Here is a 24976-nt window from a genome sequence, read left to right as displayed (position 1 = left end):
TAGTATTTAGAATAAGTTTTTATTTATTTAACTATCGATTACATACACATTTCATAGTACATTTTATATTGTTTAAACGGTATTCCATAGAATAAAACTATGAAAACGGATTATATCGCGTATATTGAATTTATAATACATCCCGACGTTTCGAACCCTTTACAGCGTTCGTGGTCAACGGGTGACTGAGGAAAAATTACAAAGTGCAAAAATACCCACATACTAAAATAATGAACAATCATAGACTATAAACTTTAAGGCTCATTAATAAATGTTCATTATTTTAGTATGTGGGTATTTTTGACCACCCGTTGACCACGAACGCTGTAAAGGGTTCGAAACGTCGGGATGTATTATAAATTCAATATACGCGATATAATCCGTTTTCATAGTTTTATTTCATGAGTAACTATCGCGGTAACCGAAGACAATATTCGGTATTCCATAGCTTGGTTTTAGCATTTGGTTAAACAATATTTCTTGTAGGGCTTGTTTTCCTCTTTTTAGTGTGCAGTCGGGTTTTTTGTTTTTTTTTTATAATAATTAATTTTTTATTTATTACTTTTTAGTTGAAAAAAAGAACAAGTTATTACTTTCTAATTTTCGCTTCTGACGAGGAAGTATAAAAAAAAATCACTTGGAAAAGTCGACCGTCAACGACGTGTGCCCTCATGTCATGCGTGTGCGTGTGCCCGCGTTTGGGTTGTGGACTCGAGAATATCCCCCTCCGTACCGCACCGCGCGCCACAAGGCAGGCCACGCCCTTCCTTGCCCGCTAGCAGACCGCTACGCGAGAGGTGCGCGGGAGTTGCAGAACAAGTTATTTGCTCATTGCTTGCTGACGCGTGGGTGGCTTGCGTTTACGAAGAATTAACATGTTCCTGTAGGAATTTCGGGGTAAAATGTATCCAATGATACTCCCGTGATCAAGATGGATCTAATGATACCTCATATATCAAATTGTTTCAAAGTGAATGTAAAGAAAATATTATCTCTGTATCCCGTAGGACTTTCAGGATAACATGTATCCTATGACACTCCCGTGATCAAGACGAATCTAACGATACCTCATACATCAAAATCCGTCAAGCCGTTTAGGCTACAGGAGGCCACAAATAAACAGACATACATACATACACTCGAAAAACATTACCCTCTTCCTTTGACAGTCGGGTAAAAAATATGAAAAAAATCGTGAAACAAAATCTTAATAAATACTTTCAACGAAAACTATAGCGAAATTATCGGTCCAGTCGTTTTTAATTAAAAAAAATCTTCTTTTCTTAGTAGAAAGACGTACAAAGCGCTTCAATGTCTCTCCCTTATGCTTGTAATGTACTTACTTACAAATAGCCCCCGTTTGGCCTATTTTAACAGAATGGTAACTACGAAACGCTACATTGAGCATGCCCCGACATGATCTTGGCCGATTTTTAGGGTTCCGTACCCAAAGGGTAAAAATGGGACCCTCTTACTGATAATACTCCGCTGTCTGTCTGTCTGTCTGTCACCAGGCTGTATCTCACGAACCGTGATAGCTAGTCAGTTGAAATTTTCACAGATGATGTATTTCTGTTGCCGCTATAACAACAAATACTAAAAACAGAATAAAATAAATATTTAAGTGGGGCTCCCATACAAAAAACGTGATTTTTTGCCTAATGACGAGCCCGACTCGCACTAGGCCGGTTGTTTCTTTCATTTTTCGCCACAGTAAACTTTTTTCGTGTACTAATTAATGATTTATCAGATCGTATGTAGGTATCATTTAATGATATACTATATTACATACTATATTTAGGAGGGAATTAAATCTTCTCGGGTCCGTGGTGTAGGGTTGGAGCCGGCGTAGTTTTTATCGCGTATATATATATCTTTACTTGAAAATAATTGTAGTGTATAACTAGCCTTATGAACCGATTTTGCATGTACAACTAGCCTTAAAGTTTGTAGTCTATGATTGTTCATTATTTTAGTATGTGGGTATTTTTGCACTTTGTAATTTTTCCTCAGTCACCCGTTGACCACGAACGCTGTAAAGGGTTCGAAACGTCGGGATGTATTATAAATTCAATATACGCGATATAATCCGTTTTCATAGTTTTATTTCATGAGTAACTATCGCGGTAACCGAAGACAATATTATACTATATTATATCAAGAATTTAATTACCCATAATAAATAGAAGATCATAGCAGAAGAATGGTAGTTTAATTAGCTTTCTTTACTTTCCAAAAGGGCCCCAAATTCTTGAGTGCCCAAGGGCCCCAGCATAGTTTAAGACGGCCCTGTGTGTCGCTTAACTTCTAACTCGGGTAAATCCACCCTCGACCCTCTCAGCAAATATCTACCGTATTAACTTTTCTTAATACCAAAATTGCATAATCTGACAGATGGAACCAGAGTTTGAAGTTAAGCGATTCAATTGCTGTTTTTGGCTCCTCGTATTGATTATACCTTCTAAAATACTGTATTATGAACACGTTTCATGAGGTTTGAAAAGTCTTATCGTAATTGTTTATAATTTACTTTAAAAAGACGCCATACTGGGCAAAGGCGTCTAAATTTCCGTTTTTTTTAAACATCTGTATATATTTTATTTCTAGTGCACCGAAAAAGTTACTTCACGAATTGTCTTGGCAAAGAGTTGTAGAAAGCACACAGCAAAAGAATATTTCAATACACATATTAAATATTTCATAATGTGGGGTTGAAGGGGAGTAAAAAAATATTTAAAAAACAGGAACGCATTTGCCCCGGTTGACGTTAATAATATTGACAATGTGTTTTATTATGTTGTCCCTGTCACACAGTTTTATAAAACGTTATATAACAACCAGTGTGGGAACACCATTACCTTGCTTGCGCTCGTGACCTTGGCATTGGCATCTGAGTGAAACGACACTTATTTCACTCACACGCCAAGTTCATCACTTGTTAAGACGTAAAGCGTTCAAAGGTCCTGATCATAGAGAAACAATTCAGTCTTTCAAAAACGGAACCGACTACACTCATGGACAAATTTATAGGAACTCAAAAAAAGTTTAATTACTATTTTTTTAATTACTTTAGGTGCTGTAATCCAGTAATTAAACCTTTTTTTTGCGTTCCTTTAAATTTATCAATGAGTATATAATTTTAGTCATAATAAAATAATTTATTTGTTTCAAAATTTAAATAAGTCCAAACTCAAGAGCAGTATCAATAATACCCATGATTCTTTCTCTTAATTTAACAATAGTCGATACATCCAATGATGAGGCGTTCATCTGCGTCATTGCTTCTTCCACCAGCTTGTCTCTATCGCCCGTCATTTCTCTCATATCTACTGCATCTTTAGATTCCCTTACTAACATAGAAGAGAGCATCACGCCTAGACTAACCATCATTTTGCCATATCTTCTAAGATCTGCGTCGAGTTGGTCTTTAGGAAATGCGCGGTTGGCTTTAAGACCATGTAGGTTAAGTGAGTAGTCGAGGTTTTCGTAGTAATAGTCGATCCATTCTTGGTAGTGCTTCAGTCTGGTGGCGTGATCTGTGCAGTTGAATATAAGATATAGAAGGTCGGAAGCAGGGCTGCTTTCCCTTGACAGCTGGTAGTCGATCATCACGTCATCAACAGGCTTGCCGTCCTGGAATTACAGATTTTTAAATGATATAGCATCATAGCCAAATTCTTAAAAAGTCTCCTAAATCGTCTCTAACTCTATGAGAAATAAAAAGAACTGCGAAATATTTGAAGAAAGGTTTATTTTAAAGTAATACCTGTGTACATATAAGTTTTATATTTTTATGGCTTAATTTATTCATGAGAATTTAAATGATGTGCCATTTTCAACCAAAAATTATCGGTTGTCAATAAGACGTTATAGCTTCAATTCGAAATCAACCTTATCGACAAGCGACAATGTGGTACCTTTTGGTTGAAAACGTCACATATGTTCCTCGAATTGTGAACGTTAATGCAATCAATAACCAAAAACTTACCTCAAGCCTGAACAAGATATTGTTATTCCAACAGTCACCTTGCTGGATCACAGAATATTTTGAACCCTTTTCGTAACTTTGAAGTTTCTTGGCAAGTGGAGCAATCCGTGTCAACGACCCTCTTATAACGTTCTTGTACTTGTCACTCACATCATGCATCATTTTGAGAAGATCATTCTCGCCCGATTCAAAAAACTGATGTGCTTCAGGTTCAGCACCCATAATGGCGAACAAATTGACAAATTTGTTTGAATAACTTTCATATATTTCCGGTTCAGAATTTTTTAACACATAAGAAAGTGAATGGTATTTGGCCAAATCCTTAACAACTAAAAGAACACTTTCATTGGTTAAGGGTTTCATTCTGTCCAGCATCTCAAAACCTGCCTCTTTTAAATCTTCAAGCAGAATGAATTCGTACGGTTCTTCAGTCACAACTCCGTAGCAAGCGGGAAATCTTACTTTTTCATCGTCAGTGACACCGGCTGAGTTTTGAATATCATTCAGCTTAGGCAAAACTAAATTGTACATAACGATTTCGTTATTGAATAGAACCATTGTTTTCATCATTAGTCTGAATTGTTCGGCTACAGGTGCAATTTTTGCGACCATCTTAAATGTAGTTCCATCTTCCGCTTCGTATATGAACCTCTTCACGTGTGCAACGTAATTATCACCTTTTTGTCCCACTGGTTCAACAATAACCTTTCCATTTGTGAATCCACGTTTCTGGAGGACACTTTCAACTAGTTTTATTTGAGGATTAGCAAGGTCTTCAAAATCGCCTTCGAATGCGAATTGCGCCATTTTCCTCTACTCTTTGAGCACGTCTAAAATTAAAAATTACTTCACTTCCCTTTTATGCTTAATGATAATATATCAATGATAATTTGTTTTTATAGTAATTAAGATAAAATAGTTACCGATAATGTGGGGGTTATCTCTGACAAATAAATGTATGTTACAAAGTCTACATAATTAGGTATATATACTTATAATTATCGCTCTTAAAGCAAAAAAAAGCATGTATATGGAACTAAAAAAAACCTTTGTATAACGGCTTTCTCGGTAACTGGTCAGAGAAGGGTTTATTAATTGATTTTTATTAGAAATGGAAGATTTACGTAACGTTGAACACAAAACCTAATTTGTTAACCAGTCCGCCGGACGATATCGGCCTGTCAGTAGTTCTGAACTGTCCAATTTTTGTTCTAAAGAGGCCCACTGACTATCAGTCCGCCGGACGATATCGGCCTGTTAGGTGTTCGGAACTGCCAAATTTTTCATCCGGCGGACTGATAGTCAGTGGGCGCCTTAACTAACAGGCTGATATCGTCCGGCGGACGGATAATCAGTGGGCCCCTTAATTATAAACATAATACACTAACTAAAGTAAAATTAGAAATCAAATTAGATTTTGTACTCCGAAAACAATAAAGTATCCACTTCCAAAACTATGACTTGATAAAGTCAATTTGTAATACCTATATTACAAATTAACTTTTTTGGTTGGTTAAGGAGATGTCAGTATGTATTTCTTTACACGAGAAGTATTTGTTTACAGAACAACACATTGTTTATTATCTATTTTATAATTAAAAAGGCAGTTTCTTTATTTTGATTGTACACTGTCATCACTTTCATCGGTGTAGTATACTGAAACAAACAAAATAGGCTAGCATTAAACTATAGTTATTTGTTATACAAGGGTGCAAAGTTGTATTTTACCCGCGAGTGTAGAGTTGAAACACGAGCAAGTGAAAGGATTCTATAGGTGAACCACGAGCGAAGCGAGTGGTTCTAAAATAGAATCCTGAGCGTAGCGAGTGTTTCAACACACGAGAAGTAAAATACATTTGCGCCCGTGTGTAACACAAAACTTTTCACCTCACTATAGCGAGGAAAGTGCAACATGCACAGGCGTTAGATCATCTTCATCACTGGAATCACTCATTTCTTTACGATATTATAACAGAAAACTCTGGAAGTTGTGTATTTTTACGCGAGTCGGTGAGAAAAGGTTTTAAGTAAAAAAATTGTTGACAATGTTGACATTTCTGATGTATGAAATGTCAACGATGCGTTTTGAAATTGCATCGACTCAACTTGTGCGTTCAGAATTATATTTAACATCATTATAAAAAAACAAACGTTTCTTATGGAAATTTAAGGTTTATGACTTAAGCTAAATTTGGTATTTTTTATTAGATTCTGAAACCATTTATTTAATGATAATTAATATCGAACGAACCATTATCATGAGCGTTTTACGTTTTGTTATCTGTCAAACTACTTAAACACGCTCCATCCAAGGTCAAATTACTTTCCCCACTAGTGGATAAAACGCGTTTTTCCTCGCTTGTATTGAAGGATAAACGACAACTTTCCGAGCTAGTGAGGGGAAAAAGATTGTTTTTCTCTTCTTAGTATATTAAAAGAACAAAGCTCCTTACGACCCAAGCCTGAAAGTGTATGTCAAATAAACGACATAAATCACTTTTTAAGATGCGATTTTTTCCCTTTTTTTTGGTGACCTTTTAAGTTTTCAGAATTAAAAGCTTTGTCGCTCTTTTCATGTGATTAAAATTACTTATCCCGATAATTGACAGTTTGGAAAATAAGTATTACAAACATAACTTATAAGTAAATATATCAAAAACATAAATATAACTGTATTTTTTACCTACTTATTCAGTTTTAATAGAGAGTAGATAAACGAAGTTTATCAATTTATGTTAATCAGATTCTCGTATCACGTTCGAATTCCATAATATTGATTATATATCTTATCATTATGAAAAAATTCCATTGCATTTGCATTGTCAGTAAAAATGCTGCTATGATTACCTGGTGTTTTCGGTCTTATTCTAGATGTGCGCCTTTTTTTATCTGGATATGAAATTAAATAATTAAATTACATTTAGCATATTATTCTGTTTCAGAGTACAGGATATTTTACTCTTAGATTTTTTTTAGCTGGACTGGCAACTTCAGTCTGACTTCAGAGGTGGCAATGCATTGCCGACCCTTAATATTTAGCCTATCCCCCCTGTCACCTACTTAGGCTAATTAAACCCGATTATGATAAAAATTAGTTCGTCTAGTTCTGTTTAGCTTGTTTTGCGTGATTGTGGAAACCTCCAAATATAGTAACTTCTACATTAACATAATATTAGTAAATAGTTAAATACCATGAGGCCTGCAGTCCATTCTGGTGCAGGACGTCGTGCCGTCCGCGGCGCACACGCAGTGGTTACAATTGACCTTGAACACTGTGAACGGCTTACATTTCGGCGCGTTTGCTGCAAAAAAAAATCATCGTAAGTGGCCAAATTAAACTATCGTGAGACATATTTCAAAATATTTAGATCATTACGTGCCTCGTGCCTGAAGAAGGACTCCCGAAGAGTCCGAAACATGTCGCCAAAACCGACTAAAATAATAGTGATTGAAACCGTAGTGATCTAAATATTTCGTAAGAGTGTTTTGGTATTTATGTAATCTTTATTGCACCATACATGTTAGTACAAATGGCGGACTTATTGATGCCGTAAGGCGTTCTCTGCCAGTCAACCAATTTGATCAACTAGAAAAATTAAGTAGGTGCAGGGTCATTTAGAGTAAAGTGAACTGGTAACCAACTGTGTTGTGTTTTCACTTTGTCCGATCCGGTATCAGATGTTGGATACGTATAAGGATGTGATATGCAAAAAACCGACCAAGTGCGAGTCGGAGTCGCGCACGAAGGGTTCCGTACCATTACGGAAAAAAACAGCAAAAAAATCACGTTTGTTGTATGGGAGCCCCATTTAAATATTTATATTATTCTGTTTTTAGTATTTGTTGTTATAGCGGCAACAGAAATACATCATCTGTGAAAATGTCAACTGTCTAGGACAGACGGACAGCGGACTCTTAGTAATAGGGTCCCGTTTTTACCCTAATAGGGTCCCGTTTTTACCCTTTGGGTACGGAACCCAAAAAATGCCTTTTTATATTTCTTCATTCATTTAAGTTTATCGTTCAAAAGAAAACGTTAATGCAAGTCTGTAGCAGCTACATTTATCCAAGGGTTATCCGACATCCGATATTGGATCGGACAATGTAAAAACGCTCTATATCCTATTTTTAAACAGCGAAGCGTCACCTTCACCATCCCACTAAACCGGGGTTAACCGGTTAAACCGTTAACCCAGTGTCAAATTGTACTGGTAACCATTGTAACTCCTGTTAACCCCGAGTTAGTGAATGGTGCAAGTGGCCCTAAGAGTTTATCTAACTACGCACATAAAACCTTCCTACTTCAGACCGAAGCTGTTTTTTTTTTCTTTTGACGAAAGTTACGTTGCTATTTTAGAAATAAATGACCTCATGTTTTATATAGTACATTCGGCACAAATTATTATAGTAATATAAGGTCTGAATTGCTATTCTACATGGGACATATTAAAATGTATCTTTTATGCTTACCCAAGAGCGGTCGCGTGTTTTCAAGTAGGTGCCTTCAAATTTCAGACCCTACAGGATTTCTTCTATGGTTCCTGATTTTCCTTCATTACCCCTTTTGAATTTCAATCAGAAAATATGTACTGATCCATACTTCCATACTAATACTAATAATACTAATACTAATATACTACTATATACTAATATACTAATTATACTAATCCATACTTAATATTATAAATGCGAAAGTCTGTCTGTCTGTCTGTGTGTTCCCTCTTCACGCTTAAACCGCTGAATCGATTTAGATGAAATTTGGCATAGAGATAGGTTGAGTCCCTGAGAAGGACATAGGATAGATTTTATCCCGAAAATCAACCCTTAAGAAAGTAAAAAGCGGGGTGGAATTGAGATAATTAATAAAGTGCCTGCTAATTTGTGTGCAAAATATGCTCAAAACTTGAATGATTGCCATGAGAATTTTTCCAGGCGCTATACTTACTTTATCTGCTATTACTAAGTCCGCGCAGACGAAGTCGCGGGCAAAAGCAAGTGTATAATAATTAACTGAGTTTTACTATTTTACTTGCATTTACTTACATCGTCTCCAGAATAGGAGCATATCCTCTTCAGCCAAATTTATTTTAGTCGTTTTTGTGTTCACTTGTTCAAAGTAAAGCTGAAATTAATATTACAAATTATTTGACAACCGGATTAATGACAAGATCATGTTAAACTAGCATCAGTTCCTACTTCGTCCGCGTATACATTTATAAGCGGGGGCTTACGCTAAATTGTAGTTTTGTATTGAATTATTAAATGTTATAATCAGGGGCAAATGCTATGCAAAAATCATACAGAAAATATACCTACTATATTTATGAGGACAAGCAGCCCAGGCTCCACGCAAAACCATAAAAGGTTAAAGAGATAAAGATAATCGAAATTAAACCATCGTGAGACATATTTCAAAATTCCCGAAGGAAGGAAGGAGGAAGGATTCCCGAAGATTCCGAAACATGTCGCCAAAATCGACAAAAAAAATAGAGTGAGTGAAACCGTATTGATCTAAATATTTTGAGATAAAGATAGTTTATTATTCAAGGAGGTATATAACAATGAGCTTGAACGTCAACGCTCTAACCCTACACCTCTGCCTCGAGAAGATTTAAATCCCCCTCAATTGGAGGAGGGTATCCCAATATGGGACCGGCAACAAACTCGGCGGGAGACATCTTTTTAAAACAAAACATCTTATAATTAACATGCAAATAAGGAAAAATACAATTTAAATTACTATAGAATTTAAAGTAAAAGTTAAAGTATGCTCGATAGAAAACATCACGAAAACAGTTCAAATTCCGATTATTTTTAAGTGCATGCATGCCCACAAGAGCAGTATAATTTTAGTATAAAATAGCTAGATTAGCTAGTGATACATTTTTTAATAGATTTTTTCTCCCAGATTACAGATTAAGCGCTTTTGAAATGTGGACATGGAGAAGAATGGAAGGTATAAAGCTGGAAGGAGAGGAAAACAAATGCGGAAGTATTGGATTAGGTAGGTGAGAAGCGATCTCTGCTGAGAATAATTGAAAACAGAAGGGGAAACATGTTGGGGCACCTGATACGGCACGATACTTACATAAAGTCTATAATAGAAGGAAGAATAGAAAAAAGGAGAGGCAGAAGAAAAACCGAGACGTGCGTTTTTGGGCCAAGCCAAAGAGAAAATCAACGTAGTGACGTATCAGGAGCTCAAAACAGTGGCAGAAAGAAGAACGGAGTGGCGGTTGCTCCACCGACAAAGCCAGGCTCTTAACAGTTATGATGATGCTCCCTTATCCTTCTAAGTGTTAGATTCAAAGTTCAAGGTGCAACCTTATATTTATGTACTTTAGTGTTTAAATAACTATTAAGATAAAGTATAGGTAACAGTTTACAGTTACAATTACAATAGATTATTATCTATTGTTAGCCATAGCCATTTGTCATAATAAAGTATAATTTAAAAATTATTGGTATTCATGAAATCACGTTAAACTCTCGCGTTTTGTACACATAATTAATGTCATCACCTACACCCTAACGCGATTAAATTTCATTATTTTATCTTTACCGATTTTATCTTTTAACTAGGTTGCACTAGTAGTAGTAGTAGTAGTAGATGGTTGGTTGGTGGTGGTGGGTAGTTGTAGTAGTGGTGGTGGTGGTGGTGGTGGTGGTGGTGGTGGGGGGGGGGTGGTTAGTAGGTAGGGGGTGGTAGTAGGTAGGGGGTGGTAGGTTGGTGGTAGGTTGGTTGGTTGTAAAATAATGAAATTTAATCGCGTTAGACCCGGTAATGAAATTCATGAAATCAGTAATTTAAATCACACTGTAGGTACCAGCTGTCATTTGCTGACTCATAATGAGTGATTATCTGATTATTAATCAGTTTTAATTCATATTAACGTGATTTTAACAGTCATCGTTACAAGTTACAACACATAAATAATTATTACTTAGTTTGATATGCTATACCTACCGAATATTTTAATCTGATTTTAATAATCGTAGTATTTATACTTACCTAAATTATTATACAAAACTTATGTAGTAACCATTGAGTTACATATTATGAAAAAAAAATGAAAAAATGAAAAATTGTTTATTTTGGTTAAAACATTTCACAATTTACAATTTAGTTATGCTTGGAATTTCCTTGTAAGTATTGTAAATACTTGTGGCAGAAGACCCCGCTACTACTATTAAGGGTTTATAAATAGTAACCGAACATATCATTTGAAGTAATATTTAGGTGAAGATATTATATAATTAGTATGAACTTTAGCTAAAGTAAAGTTTAACATATAATTTATTACAATTAAGTAAAATTAAAATCATTATTTAAAATTGTAATGCAACGTAAAAGAAACCACCGCGCGTAGTAATAATATGAGTCATGCGCGCTACTTGCTGCGCCCGGTATCGTAGGAACCCGCCTTACCCCGCGCGCGCGCAGCCCGCACAGTCGCCCGCGCCAGGCCTTTATAAGCCACCGCGCGACTCCGGCTCGCTCAGTTTGTCTCGCGCAGCGATCCGATCACATTGAGATGGGACGGAGTAGCTGACTTGACGAGCAAAGCATCGCGACCGCCCGGTATTGCTTCCGTAGCACGGTTCATGCCGGTCAGCCGTGACGTATTTTTCTAAGTGCTAGGACGTACACTTTGTACTTAGGAGTAGTTGCGCTAATCGATACTTCCGTAACACGGGATATCTATTTGGCATTGCACTACGATTCGTATGCATGTTAAATTAAGTAAACCGTAAGGTGTAATAATTAGTTAAAGTTTTTTTTGTTATGTTGTGCCTTTAAATATTTTTATACGCTAAGTCCTATTAGCTTGCCGCTTAATTGTTAGAATCTTAGCTTAGACTCTGTTGCCTTGTTTTCGCATATATTTAATTTTCTAAACGCTTAGCATTATTTTAGTTTAGCCTGCTTTGCAAAATTATATTTGCCTTGTAAACTTTTACTTTGATATTTTCTTCTTCGCTAGCATTGTTTAATGTTAATGTTTGCACAATAATAATTTACGCTTGTTGAATATTGTTTAATTTCGTCAGTTCTCATTGTTAGTACTAGCTTGCCGTACTGTTTTGTTAAAGTTTACTGTGATACATTCGCATCACTACTTTTAGTTTTGTAATTTCTTAGTTTTAGCCAACGCTTGTCATACTGTTCCTATAATATTTACTGTGGTGCGATTTCTTTGACAATAAACGTCTTGAACTCTGCCGTGGTGGTTTCTATATTCGAACCTGCATTATAATCTGGCGCCCAACGTGGGGCCCAAACGGTATAACTTAAGACCTAGAACGGTCAAGAAATCCATGAAGACGAAGGTCATCAAATCAGAGATGTCGAACGAATCTTCTCCGAAGGAGCCTTCCCAGTTAATGAGTTTGACGACGGAACAGTTCAGAGAACTTCTACAAGCGGTTGGTAGTAGTAAAAAGAAAACATTACTTAGCAAATGTCCTGCAAGATTCAATGGCACTCGAAGTCCTACAGCAGTAGAAGCATTCATATCAGGCGTTTTGACCTTTAAGCAAGTTGAAGATTTAGAAGATAGTGCAATCCTAGAGGGGCTGCCCTTGATATTACAAGACGACGCTGCAGTTTGGTGGCAAGGTGTTAAGCATGAAATAGATACTTGGAAGGAATTCGAAATTCGTTTACGACACGCTTACGCACCAAAGAAACCTACTTATGCAATCCTACAGGATATTATCGAGATTAAGCAAGACAAGAATACGCCAACAGAGATTTTTATACAGAAGAAGCGAGCACTTATTGCACAATTACCACCACCTCGGTTTACAGAACAATTTGAGATTGATATGATTTTTGGTCAACTACGTTTTGAGATCAGGGACAAAATTAACAGAGACACAATAACTAATTTTAAAGAGTTATCTGAAAAGGCCAGACACGTCGAACGCAGTTTAAGTGAACGAGCGGCGAAGATGGAAAAACCAGTAACCAGTCACAACACAAAACTGAAATCACGCTGTAATTACTGTAGAATACCCGGTCACACGGCTGACGTTTGCAGGAAGTTGTTACGAAGAAACGAACAAGCTACTGAGAAACCAGAAGCGGTTCCTAAGCCTAGTCAGTCAGCGACAGCGTCAGTCACTCTTTTGGATCCTACAAAGCCAAAATTTAAGTGTTATGGTTGTGGTGAGCCAGGCGTTGTTCGTAGTCGGTGTCCGAAGTGCAATATTGAGAAAGTCAAGTTAGAAGAAATCTGCTCAATTAACTTATCTGGAACGCACCGAAGGCCTACAGTTCCTATGAAGATTGATAATATAGAATCAATTGGCCATGTTGACACATGCGCGAAATCCAGTGTGTGTTCATACCAATTGTACCGAAGACTTTCAGACGAGGGATACAAGTTCAAACAGGAACGGAGATATATAACCCTCGCAGATGGTTTAACGAAGATGCAAGACGTCCACACCATCACCGTACCTATATATGTGTATGGTAAAACTGTACCTACACTACTGGTTGTGTTACCAGGAGTCAGTAATACGAAAACTTTGTTAGGAGTAGACTATATAACCGACTCTCTGATGGTCGTCAATATTCCTCAGCTCACATGCCGATTTTTAGATGAGCCCTCTAAAGTTTTTGATTTGATCCCGGAAGACATAGGAGAAACGCTTATTAGCCAAATAGTATCTGAAGTTTCGTTGCCAGAACTACTCTCTCCTACTTTGTCGATTCCAGAGAAATGTATGACTCCAAAACAAACTACATCAATGACTGAAATGAGTCTTGAGCGTCCATATGGACCTTCCTTCAGTATTGGGTTAACCGTGTCCCCAAAGATGGCCGTTAAGCGACAGCTTGAGCCACAGCTAGCTGATGAAGCCCCTTCTACCTCTGCACAAAGCATGAGTACTAGCCAGCTACCACCTGAAGAGATACTTAAGAGTTATGGACCTCTGATACCGATTGAACTGCGCACTCCACCCAAACGTCAACGTAACGTTCTGCTCGATGGATACTCTCCTATTATTGACGCACTGAAGCGCGATGCGATGAGAGCTTTTGAAGAAGATAACATAGAGTTATCACCTGTTTCCAGAAATCTATTTGGAACTCCGAGCACAGATATAGCTTCTATTGACATAGCTGAACGAGTTCTCAGCTCTGAGGAGGATCAGCAGTTGAACGAATTAATAAGTCAACATGAAGACATTTTTATTCCAAACGGAAAACCAACTACGCAGACAGAGCATGTGATCGACACTGGGAGTCATCGACCCGTCTCTGTACCACCGTATCGTTTACCGCCAGCAAAAACTGAAATACTGAAAACGGAAGTCAGTAAAATGCTCGAAGAAGGGATAATCAAACCATGCCAGTCACCATGGTCCGCACCCGTTGTGATGGTTCCTAAGAAGGATGGAGGAACAAGAGTTTGCGTTGATTATAGACAATTGAACGCTATTACAACACCTGACGTGTATCCCTTACCACGCATAGATGACCTATTGCATAATGCTAAACGAACGCCTTTTATGTCTACCATAGACCTGCGTGCTGGCTATTGGCAAATCAAAGTTAGAGATGAAGATCAAGCCAAAACTAGCTTCGTCACGCCATTTGGCATGTATATGTTTCTCCGCATGCCATTCGGACTCCGCAATGCGCCAGCCACATTCCAGAGACTTATGGATGGTTTTCGCATATCATTGAGTCATATAAAACTTTTGGTTTATCTTGACGATCTCATCATTATGTCCACATCGTTTGAGCAACATTTAAAAGATCTGCAAGATGTATTCGCTCGTTTGAAGGAGTATAACCTAACAGCGAATAGAGAGAAGTGTAACTTTTGCGTCGCAAAGATCAAGTATCTTGGCCATTACATCACAGCGGATGGACTAGAACTCGATTCAGATAAGATCAGTTCAATCTTGAAGATGCCCGCGCCTTCTAATCTTAAACATTTATCGTCATTTATACAAACGTGCTCGTGGTACCGAAGATTCGTGCCAAACTTTGCTAAAGTTGCTGAGCCTCTCACACGCTTGACAAAAAAGAACACAGAGTGGACTTGGAAAAGCGAACAGCAGACTGCGTTTGAGACCTTACGTAAACTCCTAGTTTCAGCTCCCGTTTTGGCACAGGCTGATGATTCTAAGCCTTATATTATAAAATCAGATGCTAGTAGCTATGCCATCGGTGCAGTTTTAGTGCAGGGGGAGAGGGATCAAGAACATCCCGTTGAATACGCTAGTCGGTTGTTAAATCAGGCAGAGCGCAACTACTCGACTACTGAACGAGAAGCTTTGAGCGTCGTATGGGCAGTTAATAAATTTCGAGGCTACATAGAAGGTTCACCGATTACGATCATGACTGATCACCAAGCTTTAAGATGGCTTATGACGTTAAAATCTCCAACAGGTAGATTAGCCAGATGGGCTCTACAATTGCAGCCATTCGACTTGACTATAAAATATATACCAGGTCGAACCAATGTTGTTGCCGATATGTTGTCACGCCCTAACTGTGATTTGGACAACAAGGAAAGTTGTGGAATCTGTAGCGTCATAGTAGATGCACCTACAAAGAGTCCAAAAGGAATAAGAGAGAAACAGTTGAAAGATGAAAACATAAAGAAGATTATCACAGCTTTAGAAGGAAGCTCAGTAGAAGATGCAAGATACTGGAGTCAAAAAGGATATATCATGAACAACGGCATATTGTACAGATATAACCCTGACAGTGACGCTGAAAACAGTCAGCTTGTTGTTCCAGTAGACGAGCAAAAAGATGTTATCTCTGTTTACCATGACGAGCCTACAGCAGGACACTACGGAGCAGAGAAAACCTTTAATCGTATCAGTATGCGATACTTTTGGAAAGGCATGAGAAAAGATATCGAGAACTACATCCGAAATTGTATACCATGCCAAAGATACAAGCCTTCCAACATGAAGCCAGCTGGACTACTACAAACCACAGCTATGAACAAGAGGTTTGAAGTCATTGCCTTCGATTTATTTGGCCCGTTACCGACATCATCAGATGGAAAGTCATGGATTTTAATCATCGAAGACTTGTGTACTCGTTGGGTCGAATTATTCGCACTAGAGAGTGCAACAGCTGAAGTTTGCGCAATGACACTTATCAACGAGATCTTCTTGCGATATGGAATGCCAAGAAGAATGATTAGTGACAATGGTACACAATTTGTCAGCGCTGTTATGCAACAAGTAACGTATGTCCTCAAGATCAAACATGCGTTTACACCCGTGTATCATCCAGAGACCAATCCCGTTGAACGAAAAAACCGAGATCTCAAGACGCAACTAGCCATACTCGTGGGTGACAATCATCGTGTCTGGTCTGAACAGCTACCAAGTATTCGTTTCGCAATGAACACAGCGACAGGTTCGACCACTGGCCATTCACCTGCTTATCTGACATTTGGTCGCGAATTGAGAACCCCTGATGACAATGAGCATGATCTAAGGGAGATCATTCTCACAGAAAATTTCATTCCAGAAATAACGCCAAAGTTATTAACCCTAGCGGAAACGCTGAAAAGAGTAAGAGAAGTTCAGGAAATGAAGGAGGAGAAGAGGAAAGAATACGTCGACAAAAGTAGAAGAAATTGTCCAAATTATAAGCCTGGAGATCGAGTGATGGTAGAAAGCCATGCCGTTAGTAAAACCGCTCAAGGATTTAGTGCAAAGCTCGCCCCTCGAAGAGATGGTCCCTACACGATCCTCAGCAGCCATGGACCAAGTTCCTTCCATATTGCCGACCCTAGCCATCCGAACTGTAGTATTGGATTGTATCACGCCTCAGCACTGCGCCCATACCAATGCGATATAGATAGCCCATTGCCATCGCCTGCTATACCAATCCGCAAAAGAGGTCGTCCTCCCAAGAAGCCTGTACCCAAAGAAGCGTCTCAACGTACTTCGCGCCCGCGTGGTCGTCAATCCCGTCAACAAGATAATCTGGCTTCCTCGCCGAGACGTCTTCGGAGCCAGAGGGGGAGATTGTAATGCAACGTAAAAGAAACCACCGCGCGTAGTAATAATATGAGTCATGCGCGCTACTTGCTGCGCCCGGTATCGTAGGAACCCGCCTTACCCCGCGCGCGCGCAGCCCGCACAGTCGCCCGCGCCAGGCCTTTATAAGCCACCGCGCGACTCCGGCTCGCTCAGTTTGTCTCGCGCAGCGATCCGATCACATTGAGATGGGACGGAGTAGCTGACTTGACGAGCAAAGCATCGCGACCGCCCGGTATTGCTTCCGTAGCACGGTTCATGCCGGTCAGCCGTGACGTATTTTTCTAAGTGCTAGGACGTACACTTTGTACTTAGGAGTAGTTGCGCTAATCGATACTTCCGTAACACGGGATATCTATTTGGCATTGCACTACGATTCGTATGCATGTTAAATTAAGTAAACCGTAAGGTGTAATAATTAGTTAAAGTTTTTTTTGTTATGTTGTGCCTTTAAATATTTTTATACGCTAAGTCCTATTAGCTTGCCGCTTAATTGTTAGAATCTTAGCTTAGACTCTGTTGCCTTGTTTTCGCATATATTTAATTTTCTAAACGCTTAGCATTATTTTAGTTTAGCCTGCTTTGCAAAATTATATTTGCCTTGTAAACTTTTACTTTGATATTTTCTTCTTCGCTAGCATTGTTTAATGTTAATGTTTGCACAATAATAATTTACGCTTGTTGAATATTGTTTAATTTCGTCAGTTCTCATTGTTAGTACTAGCTTGCCGTACTGTTTTGTTAAAGTTTACTGTGATACATTCGCATCACTACTTTTAGTTTTGTAATTTCTTAGTTTTAGCCAACGCTTGTCATACTGTTCCTATAATATTTACTGTGGTGCGATTTCTTTGACAATAAACGTCTTGAACTCTGCCGTGGTGGTTTCTATATTCGAACCTGCATTATAAAATTAAATTTAAAAACAAAATTATGATATAATGTTGAGAAATTAGTGCACTCAAAACAATTGAATTTACAAAATTGAGATAAAACCTGTGTGTGTGTGTGTGTGTGTGTGTGTGTGTGTGTGTGTGTGTGTGTGTGTGTGTGTGTGTGTGTGTGTGTGTGTGTGTGTGTGTGTGTGTGTGTGTGTGTGTGTGTGTGTGTGTGTGTGTGTGTGTGTGTGTGTGTGTGTGTGTGTGTGTGTGTGTGTGTGTGTGTGTGTGTGTGTGTGTGTGTGTGTGTGTGTGTGTGTGTGTGTGTGTGTGTGTGTGTGTGTGTGTGTGTGTGTGTGTGTGTGTGTGTGTGTGTGTGTGTGTGTGTGTGTGTGTGTGTTTATATAATAACCGTAGTGATTTAAATATTTTGAAGTATGTCTAACGATAGTTTAATTTTGATTGATATGAATATGTTTGAAAAAGTTGTTTTTTTATTTTTATTTTATTATTGTTGCAATATTTAAGATACGTGATATATTAGGTCTTCAGTTTCCTTGTAACTTAGGTTAATTAACCATTCTAAAAGTGTTTTCTTAAATTATACGATTGCAGTGAATAAATCGAGATAATATTATTTATATTATTATACAAGTAGGCAGAATGGTAAACAAATTGCCTTTTGGCGAAAAGAGACTTTGTGTTAGAGAGGACAACTACTTTATCTTTTCTTCTTTGTGTTGACGTAGGTGGTTTATAGGTTAGAGTCCTATGTAACTTTAAGGTCGTGTTCAAAATATATAATTTTCTTACGCTAAGCAGTTTACACTCGTTGTATAGTTCATCTGTTGGGTATCTATATGATTTAGAGAACATAACTTTAAGTAAACATCTTTGTCCCCTTTCGGTATCAATAAACTTAGATTTATTTGCTCCACCCCAAACTGGAATACAGTATGTCATGACGGATTGAGCTAACGTAATATATAGTTGTTTTAATAGATTTTTAGTGGTAATGTGCTTTAATATTTTAAAAATCCATATTAACTTTCTGATTCTATTATTAATGTACTCAATATGATTGTGCCATGATAGTCGCTGGTCGACAATTATCCCAAGGTATTTTGTGAAAGCAACCTTAGCAATTTTCTTACAATTGCAGTTTGATAAATCTATTTGACGACAATCAAAACTATAGAGAAGCCATACTAAACAATGAAACTGTCGCAATCGCAACCTGTACCACGCGACCCAAAATCTCCCCCCGCCGTATAATTCATGACGCTTACGCGTTTAGGTCGCGAGATTCACGCTCCGCTTCTATGGTTTGTTGTCAAAACGACAGCAACTCATGGCGCAAAATACTGGTTATCTGTGCCGGTTCTATACGTTAGTAATAATAGTTCAATGGTAGTAACTAAGATACCAAAATTGCGGCTGATATTTAGAGCCACCCTACACTAGCGTCTCCCGAGCGTCGGTCAACGTAGTCAACTATGGCTGCTGCTCGACGCAACGTTGACGCAACTGCGCAGCGACGCCATTTTTTTATAGCGCTGACTAGACGCCGACGCTCAAAACGCGCTAGTGTGTGTAACGAAAGTACGAGTGTGTGTGTGTGTGTGTGTGTGTAAGGGAAGGAATGGAAAGATTTGCAAGGTTCTGGTAGGCTTTCGTTGCTCAATTAGTTAAGAGCAACGCACGGATTGCGGAGGTTGCGGGTTCAAGTCCTGCCGGAAGCGTAACTTTTTCCATTTTTTTCCTTTAATATAAAATTTGGAGTATCGCTCGCAGACGTATCTGCATGTTAAAAAATTGAAATAAAATCTTACCAATAAAATACACAATACAGCGCACTGAAAACGCATTCTGAAACTGAATTTTATAGCTCAGATAAAGCAATTCGTCACCTTGCCAATGGTTAATTGCGTTATGTAAGCGGAAAATACATACCGGGTGCTTCTAATATTGGGGCTATCTTCGAATGATGATCATTCCTGGAACTAAATAACTTTTTGTGGTGATGACAATAAATCTTAAATTTTGAGAGGGATAGTTCTGAACAGATTCCTAAGATCCTTACTAAATTTCATAGATTTTCGTTAGGACAATAAAAAGTTATCGTCGAAAAACAGAGAATTCTCATGTCCATCTTCAAGTATGGCGTCGTTTCATAGTGCGTGCGTGCGTGTTTTGCTAACACACACCGGTGCGGCGTGTGGACCAGCAACACTGATAATAACGTAAAGACTAGCTTCGGCAGCGCATAAAAGTAAGCACGGTTTGATACAACACAACATGCAGCAAAAATTGCTGGCTGTAGATATAGAACACATTAAATCACATAGTGTAACCTGTGTCGAAACGTCGGTAAATAAAGGTAACAAAATAAATTCGCGATAGACCCGATTTTAAATGTGATTTAATAAGTGTAGATATAGAACCTATACCTTATATATACCTCGCCGTTAACCCTATTTCTATGAGAGCTACATGGAGCTAAAACCCAATTATTACACACAGCAGCCAGCGGAGAACTTCGATAATGGCTCTAACTAATTGGGATCTATCTAGAGATGCTTTTACCAATCGTTAGGCTAGTTTTACAAGCAACGAGCAAAGCTGCCCTAGCTTAAGCTACATAACTCATATCTTTTAGTCCTAAGCTCAGCTTAGCTTTGGAAGTCAAGTAGTATTTAAGAATTTAGTACATGACATCTGAGATTCTAATACCGTAAAATCCAATTTTCGAAATTCATATATCTCCCTCGCTTTTTCTTTTAGCAACAGAGATGGAAAAAGACGCATTTGGACTCTCGGTCCTAAGCTCAGCTTAGCTTTGGAAGTCAAGTAGTATTTAAGAATTTAGTACATGACATCTGAGATTCTAATACCGTAAAATCCAATTTTCGAAATTCATATATCTCCCTCGCTTTTTCTTTTAGCAACAGAGATGGAAAAAGACGCATTTGGACTCTCGGTAGGCACCTTTTTGTTTTAAACCATAATATTTGATAACGAAAACGAAACAGCCTGAAAGGAGTCTAGTTTCCTCTTTGATCCTATAACATGCAAGCTTTCTATGTAAATATGGTTCTATCCAGTAGAAAATATGAAACGTGGTAGGATAAGTCGCCACATGTCTTGCCTTTCTTTTTATTGTCTGAAAGTGCAGTTTGTCTCTATACGTATTTTATTTACAACACGTATTAATATTAAAAGCGGTAGTTACTATACTTTTCGCGTTGAATGGCGTTCCCCATGACAGTTCATTATTTTTGGAGTAGCTGTCACGTAAAATTTTTGTAGATATTTTTAGGAAGTTTACCACATTAATCTATTTACGAATGTAACATTTATGTTGTGTTATGTAATAAAAATACGCTAAACATTTTTTCCAGTTATTTTTTACTTTAGGTAAGCCCAACCAAAAGAGACTTGATGGAACAGCTATAGGGACCATTATTCGACACGAGAGGTATAGGTAGGTGGTAATAACATCTCTATGTGAGATTACAAGTATCTTCAGGCCCGAGCGTCAGTATTGGCGCGCTGTAATTTTTCAAGAAATTCTAACTAATTACGCCCGACTATACCCGCTATTATTCTTAGTTTAACTGCTGCAACTCCTGAACTTTGTGCGGCATCTTCGCTGCATTAGGTGCCGTTAGGGAGTTTTACATAGTTTAGCTTCTACTTTTGACTCTTGTAGCAGGAAAAATTTGTTGATAAAATGTTATGACATTTTTCACAGTTCTCTTTTATTTTAGAAAGTGTACTCTGGTCAAAAAGATGTCCTGTATGTCTTTTGTTTTGGTTTAATTGTTGGTAAGACGATGGCGACAGAAGTTGCCAAATGGCAATTTTTTGTGCTTCAACTTTTCAAAAGTTGCTAAATTTAGCACGTAAGTTGACAAGTTGGTAACTTTGAGCTAAAATGCTCATAGCGCGGTTGCAGGTGAAAAGTTTTCAAGTCATAGCGGGTGTTCTTGTAAACAAATTATTAGTCAAAATATATTACTAAAAGTAGTGGGAAACAATTTGCACACTAAACAGAAGAATACTCTAAGCAGACGAAGCATTCAACGCATCTCTACATTAAGATTTTTTTCTTTTTACACACTTTTATTTAGCTTCACTGCGTACGTATATTTTTACATATATGTGCGTGTCTCAAATCTTGTAACTTAAATTTGCAGAGTAGATAAACTAGATAGTCACTTCAGAGTGAGACTAATATTACTGTCACAACGTTTTGATGCAAATAAGTAAGAACCTTCCTAATAAAATTGACATGCTCAATGCAAAGCTCCTAATCATTATTGCCAGTTGGTCACAAGTCAAATTTTTTAAGACTTTTGGTCCTCGTCTATAGTTCGTGTTTTTAGCATTAGAAAGAAGGTAAGCGATCTTGACGTGTATTTTTATTAAAAATGACTTTTGAAAAATAAGTCACAGCAAATATGTTATAATTATAAATCTTATACGATCTTTGACATTTTTTTGCTTTCATAAGTAATATAAACTAATTTTTTAAAAGCGTTTTTCAATATTTTTCAGTAAAAAGACACGTCAAGATTGTTAACTTTTTTTCTAATGCAAAAAAAAACTAACTATAGCTGTAACGTGTGTGACAATATGTGCGTAACTTACGATTTGGCCGTGAATAATGATAATGAATTTATTCTACAAACTTTGTTATATTTTGAAACGTACACTTCCTTCCTTCCACTTCCTCCTTTCTCCTTCTACTTGCTCCTTTCTTTTCTTCCTTGCACTTTCCCAATCAAACAGAAAGTTTATTTTAAAACTCATAACACAAACTCCAGACTTATTTGAAATGTATAGACTTAGGTTTTCCCATTCAACTTGAAGCGCAGTGAATGGAAACCGCATGAAACTTTCATGTAGTGTTCCATTCCTTTCATTCGTTCAAACACTCTGCGTTACATTCGGGAACGATTGATTTTCAATGAAGTTTACTAGAACCTCTAATATATTCAGACTTCTGAGTATAGGTATCTAGTGCTTTTAGCATCATGTTGCTCACTTTTAATGTACAACCCCACAGTCAAATTTTGCAAGGCTACAATTAACAATTGCAATTACAATTGCAATGTGTTTGCAATTTTGCTACATTTATATTAAAATTAGGAAAATGGAATAATTTAATTAAGAAGCGAATGATAAAAGTAAGAGTTTCATTCATCGTATGAAAAAAGGTACCGCCAAAAAAGATTTTGGGACACACACTTTTATTGCTGAGTCATCTCATTTATGTCTATCAAGTACTTCACGAGACCTTTCTAATGATCGTAAATTCGATTGTAACGTGTTTGTGTTTTTCCATCAAGGAGTTGGCTACCTTCCGACTGCATCAGATCAGTTCCATGTCAATATATTATTATATTGTCATAGGAATCATGTGAGTAGCTACTTCAAATTTCAACAGGAAGTGGTTACTTAAGTTACAAAATTTGAAGCACATTAGAGCGAGTAGAAGTTTTACGAAGGTAAAAAACTTAAACTTGCTCTATTTTCTTTGTATAGTAACATTTTTAGTATTGAAAACTATGTTTTTTTTATACCACGACGGTGGCAATCAAGCATACGGTCCGCCTGATGGTAAGCAGTCACCGTAGCCTATGGACGCCTGCAACACCAGAGATATTACATGCGCGTTGCCCTTTAAAAACCTGTACACTCCTTTTTTGAAGAACCCCATACTGTAGCCCTTCGAGAAAACCTCGGCAGGGAGCTCATTCCACAGCCGAAGCGTACGCGGGAGGAAATTCCTCTTAAACCGCACAGTACGCGACCATTTAGGTGCTAGGGTGTGTGGATGAACGCCCTGCCGATGGCGAGCGGTGCGGTGATAGAAAGCGGCCGTTGGCATCATGTCAAACAATTCTTCAGTGCACAGCCCATTGTACAGGCGGTAGAACACACACAAGGAGGCAAAGTCTCTCCTTAGACTTAAAGGTTCAATACCGCTTGTGAGTTTGGGATCGTCGACAATTCGTACAGCGCGCCTCGTATGTAGTACCAGACATAGATATATATTATGAACGCTCATGCCAAGTACAGTACAGGGAAATCTCTTGTTACCGAGAAACGTTGCTATGGAGCTATGGGCACCCTGGATTAATTTACTCATCTCTGATATAACGATATCAAACTATTAGTCTACTAGTCATTTAAATGCTATCTTAGTTCACTACATTACGATCACATAGGCCATTATATCGCAGGGCTACCTTACAATATGGCGTGAAAACCGAGTTTTACGATGAATATTTTTTATTACCCCCGATAATACACTGAATATCAAAGGAGCCTATTGTGGCCGGATTCAAACTCACTGCTCAAAGATTCAGCGATAAAACTTTACTATTGGGTTTTATGATTGTACGAAAGATTACGTCCATGAAAAGATTTACATAAAGTTTGGCGAAAATGACTATTTTATCTGCGACTATAAAATTGTAAAATAAAAACATCTAGTGATGTTGAAAGAGTCAGAGGGCAATAAGCATTTCACCGAATAAGATTAGATCAAATGTCTTATACACAGTCAGCAAAACTGTTAGCTTGGCATAAATATGTATGCAAGGGTGCTAAGCTAATGGTATTGCTAACTGTGAAGATTCTGTATGTACTTACCTAACAGACTTCCAACGTAAGTATGTGACAATGCAACCACTTTATGATAATATATTTAACAAAATTTTATAGTTTAAAAGCAATAACATATTTCCTAAATTCGAACTTTGGACATGATGAACTTCAGGACTCAGGTGACATAGGAACACGATGATATTCTATAAAGTTACAAGTTACAATTATAAAAGCTACAGTTTACAAGTGCAAAACGACATTTTGACACTTGTAAAAATGTTACTTGATACTTCATAAGACCCTGCGAAAGAAATGCGGTATATTGAGAAATAAGAGGAGTCAAATTAGTGTTTTTGACACTTGATAGTGTAGATAAGATGCAAATAGTATTTCATTCCGTTATGCACATGCGATTGTAAACTGCGTCCAATCACGATGCAACCGCATTCGTCCGTGTCCG

At 37.7% G+C, this 24976-nt stretch overlaps 1 protein-coding gene and 1 long non-coding RNA gene across 2 annotated transcripts; both read right to left on the bottom strand.

Moving 5' to 3' along the window:
- Positions 1 to 3149: 3149 nt before the first annotated feature.
- On the bottom strand, positions 3150 to 4795 carry LOC134747460 (uncharacterized). The gene is made up of 2 exons (XM_063682084.1): positions 3989 to 4795; positions 3150 to 3633 (listed from the first exon to the last, which is right to left on the bottom strand). The coding sequence occupies exons 1-2, from the start codon at positions 4793 to 4795 to the stop codon at positions 3175 to 3177; spliced, it is 1266 nt and encodes a 421-aa protein (XP_063538154.1). The 3' UTR covers positions 3150 to 3174.
- Positions 4796 to 7176: 2381 nt separating this feature from the next.
- Positions 7177 to 19839, bottom strand: LOC134747478 (uncharacterized). Its single transcript, XR_010128329.1, has 3 exons — positions 19731 to 19839; positions 9032 to 9110; positions 7177 to 7290 (listed from the first exon to the last, which is right to left on the bottom strand). It is a non-coding gene; the product is annotated as an uncharacterized LOC134747478 (long non-coding RNA).
- Positions 19840 to 24976: the final 5137 nt, after the last annotated feature.

The sequence above is a fragment of the Cydia strobilella genome, chromosome 14 (assembly GCF_947568885.1).
Source record: "Cydia strobilella chromosome 14, ilCydStro3.1, whole genome shotgun sequence".
Classification (NCBI taxonomy): domain Eukaryota; kingdom Metazoa; phylum Arthropoda; class Insecta; order Lepidoptera; family Tortricidae; genus Cydia; species Cydia strobilella.
The sequence above is the reverse complement of the archived record's forward strand: the minus strand, read 5'-3'. Positions and strand labels throughout refer to the sequence as shown.

What these genes read in the sequence shown, in the direction of transcription:
- LOC134747460 (XM_063682084.1), bottom strand. Translation starts at nt 4,795, where the DNA reads ATGGCGCAATTCGCATTCGAAGGCGATTTTGAAGACCTTGCTAATCCT. An exon ending in ATATCTTGTTCAGGCTTGAG is followed by an intron (nt 3,634 to 3,988) that starts GTAAGTTTTTGG and finishes CTGTAATTCCAG; the next exon opens with GACGGCAAGCCTGTTGATGA.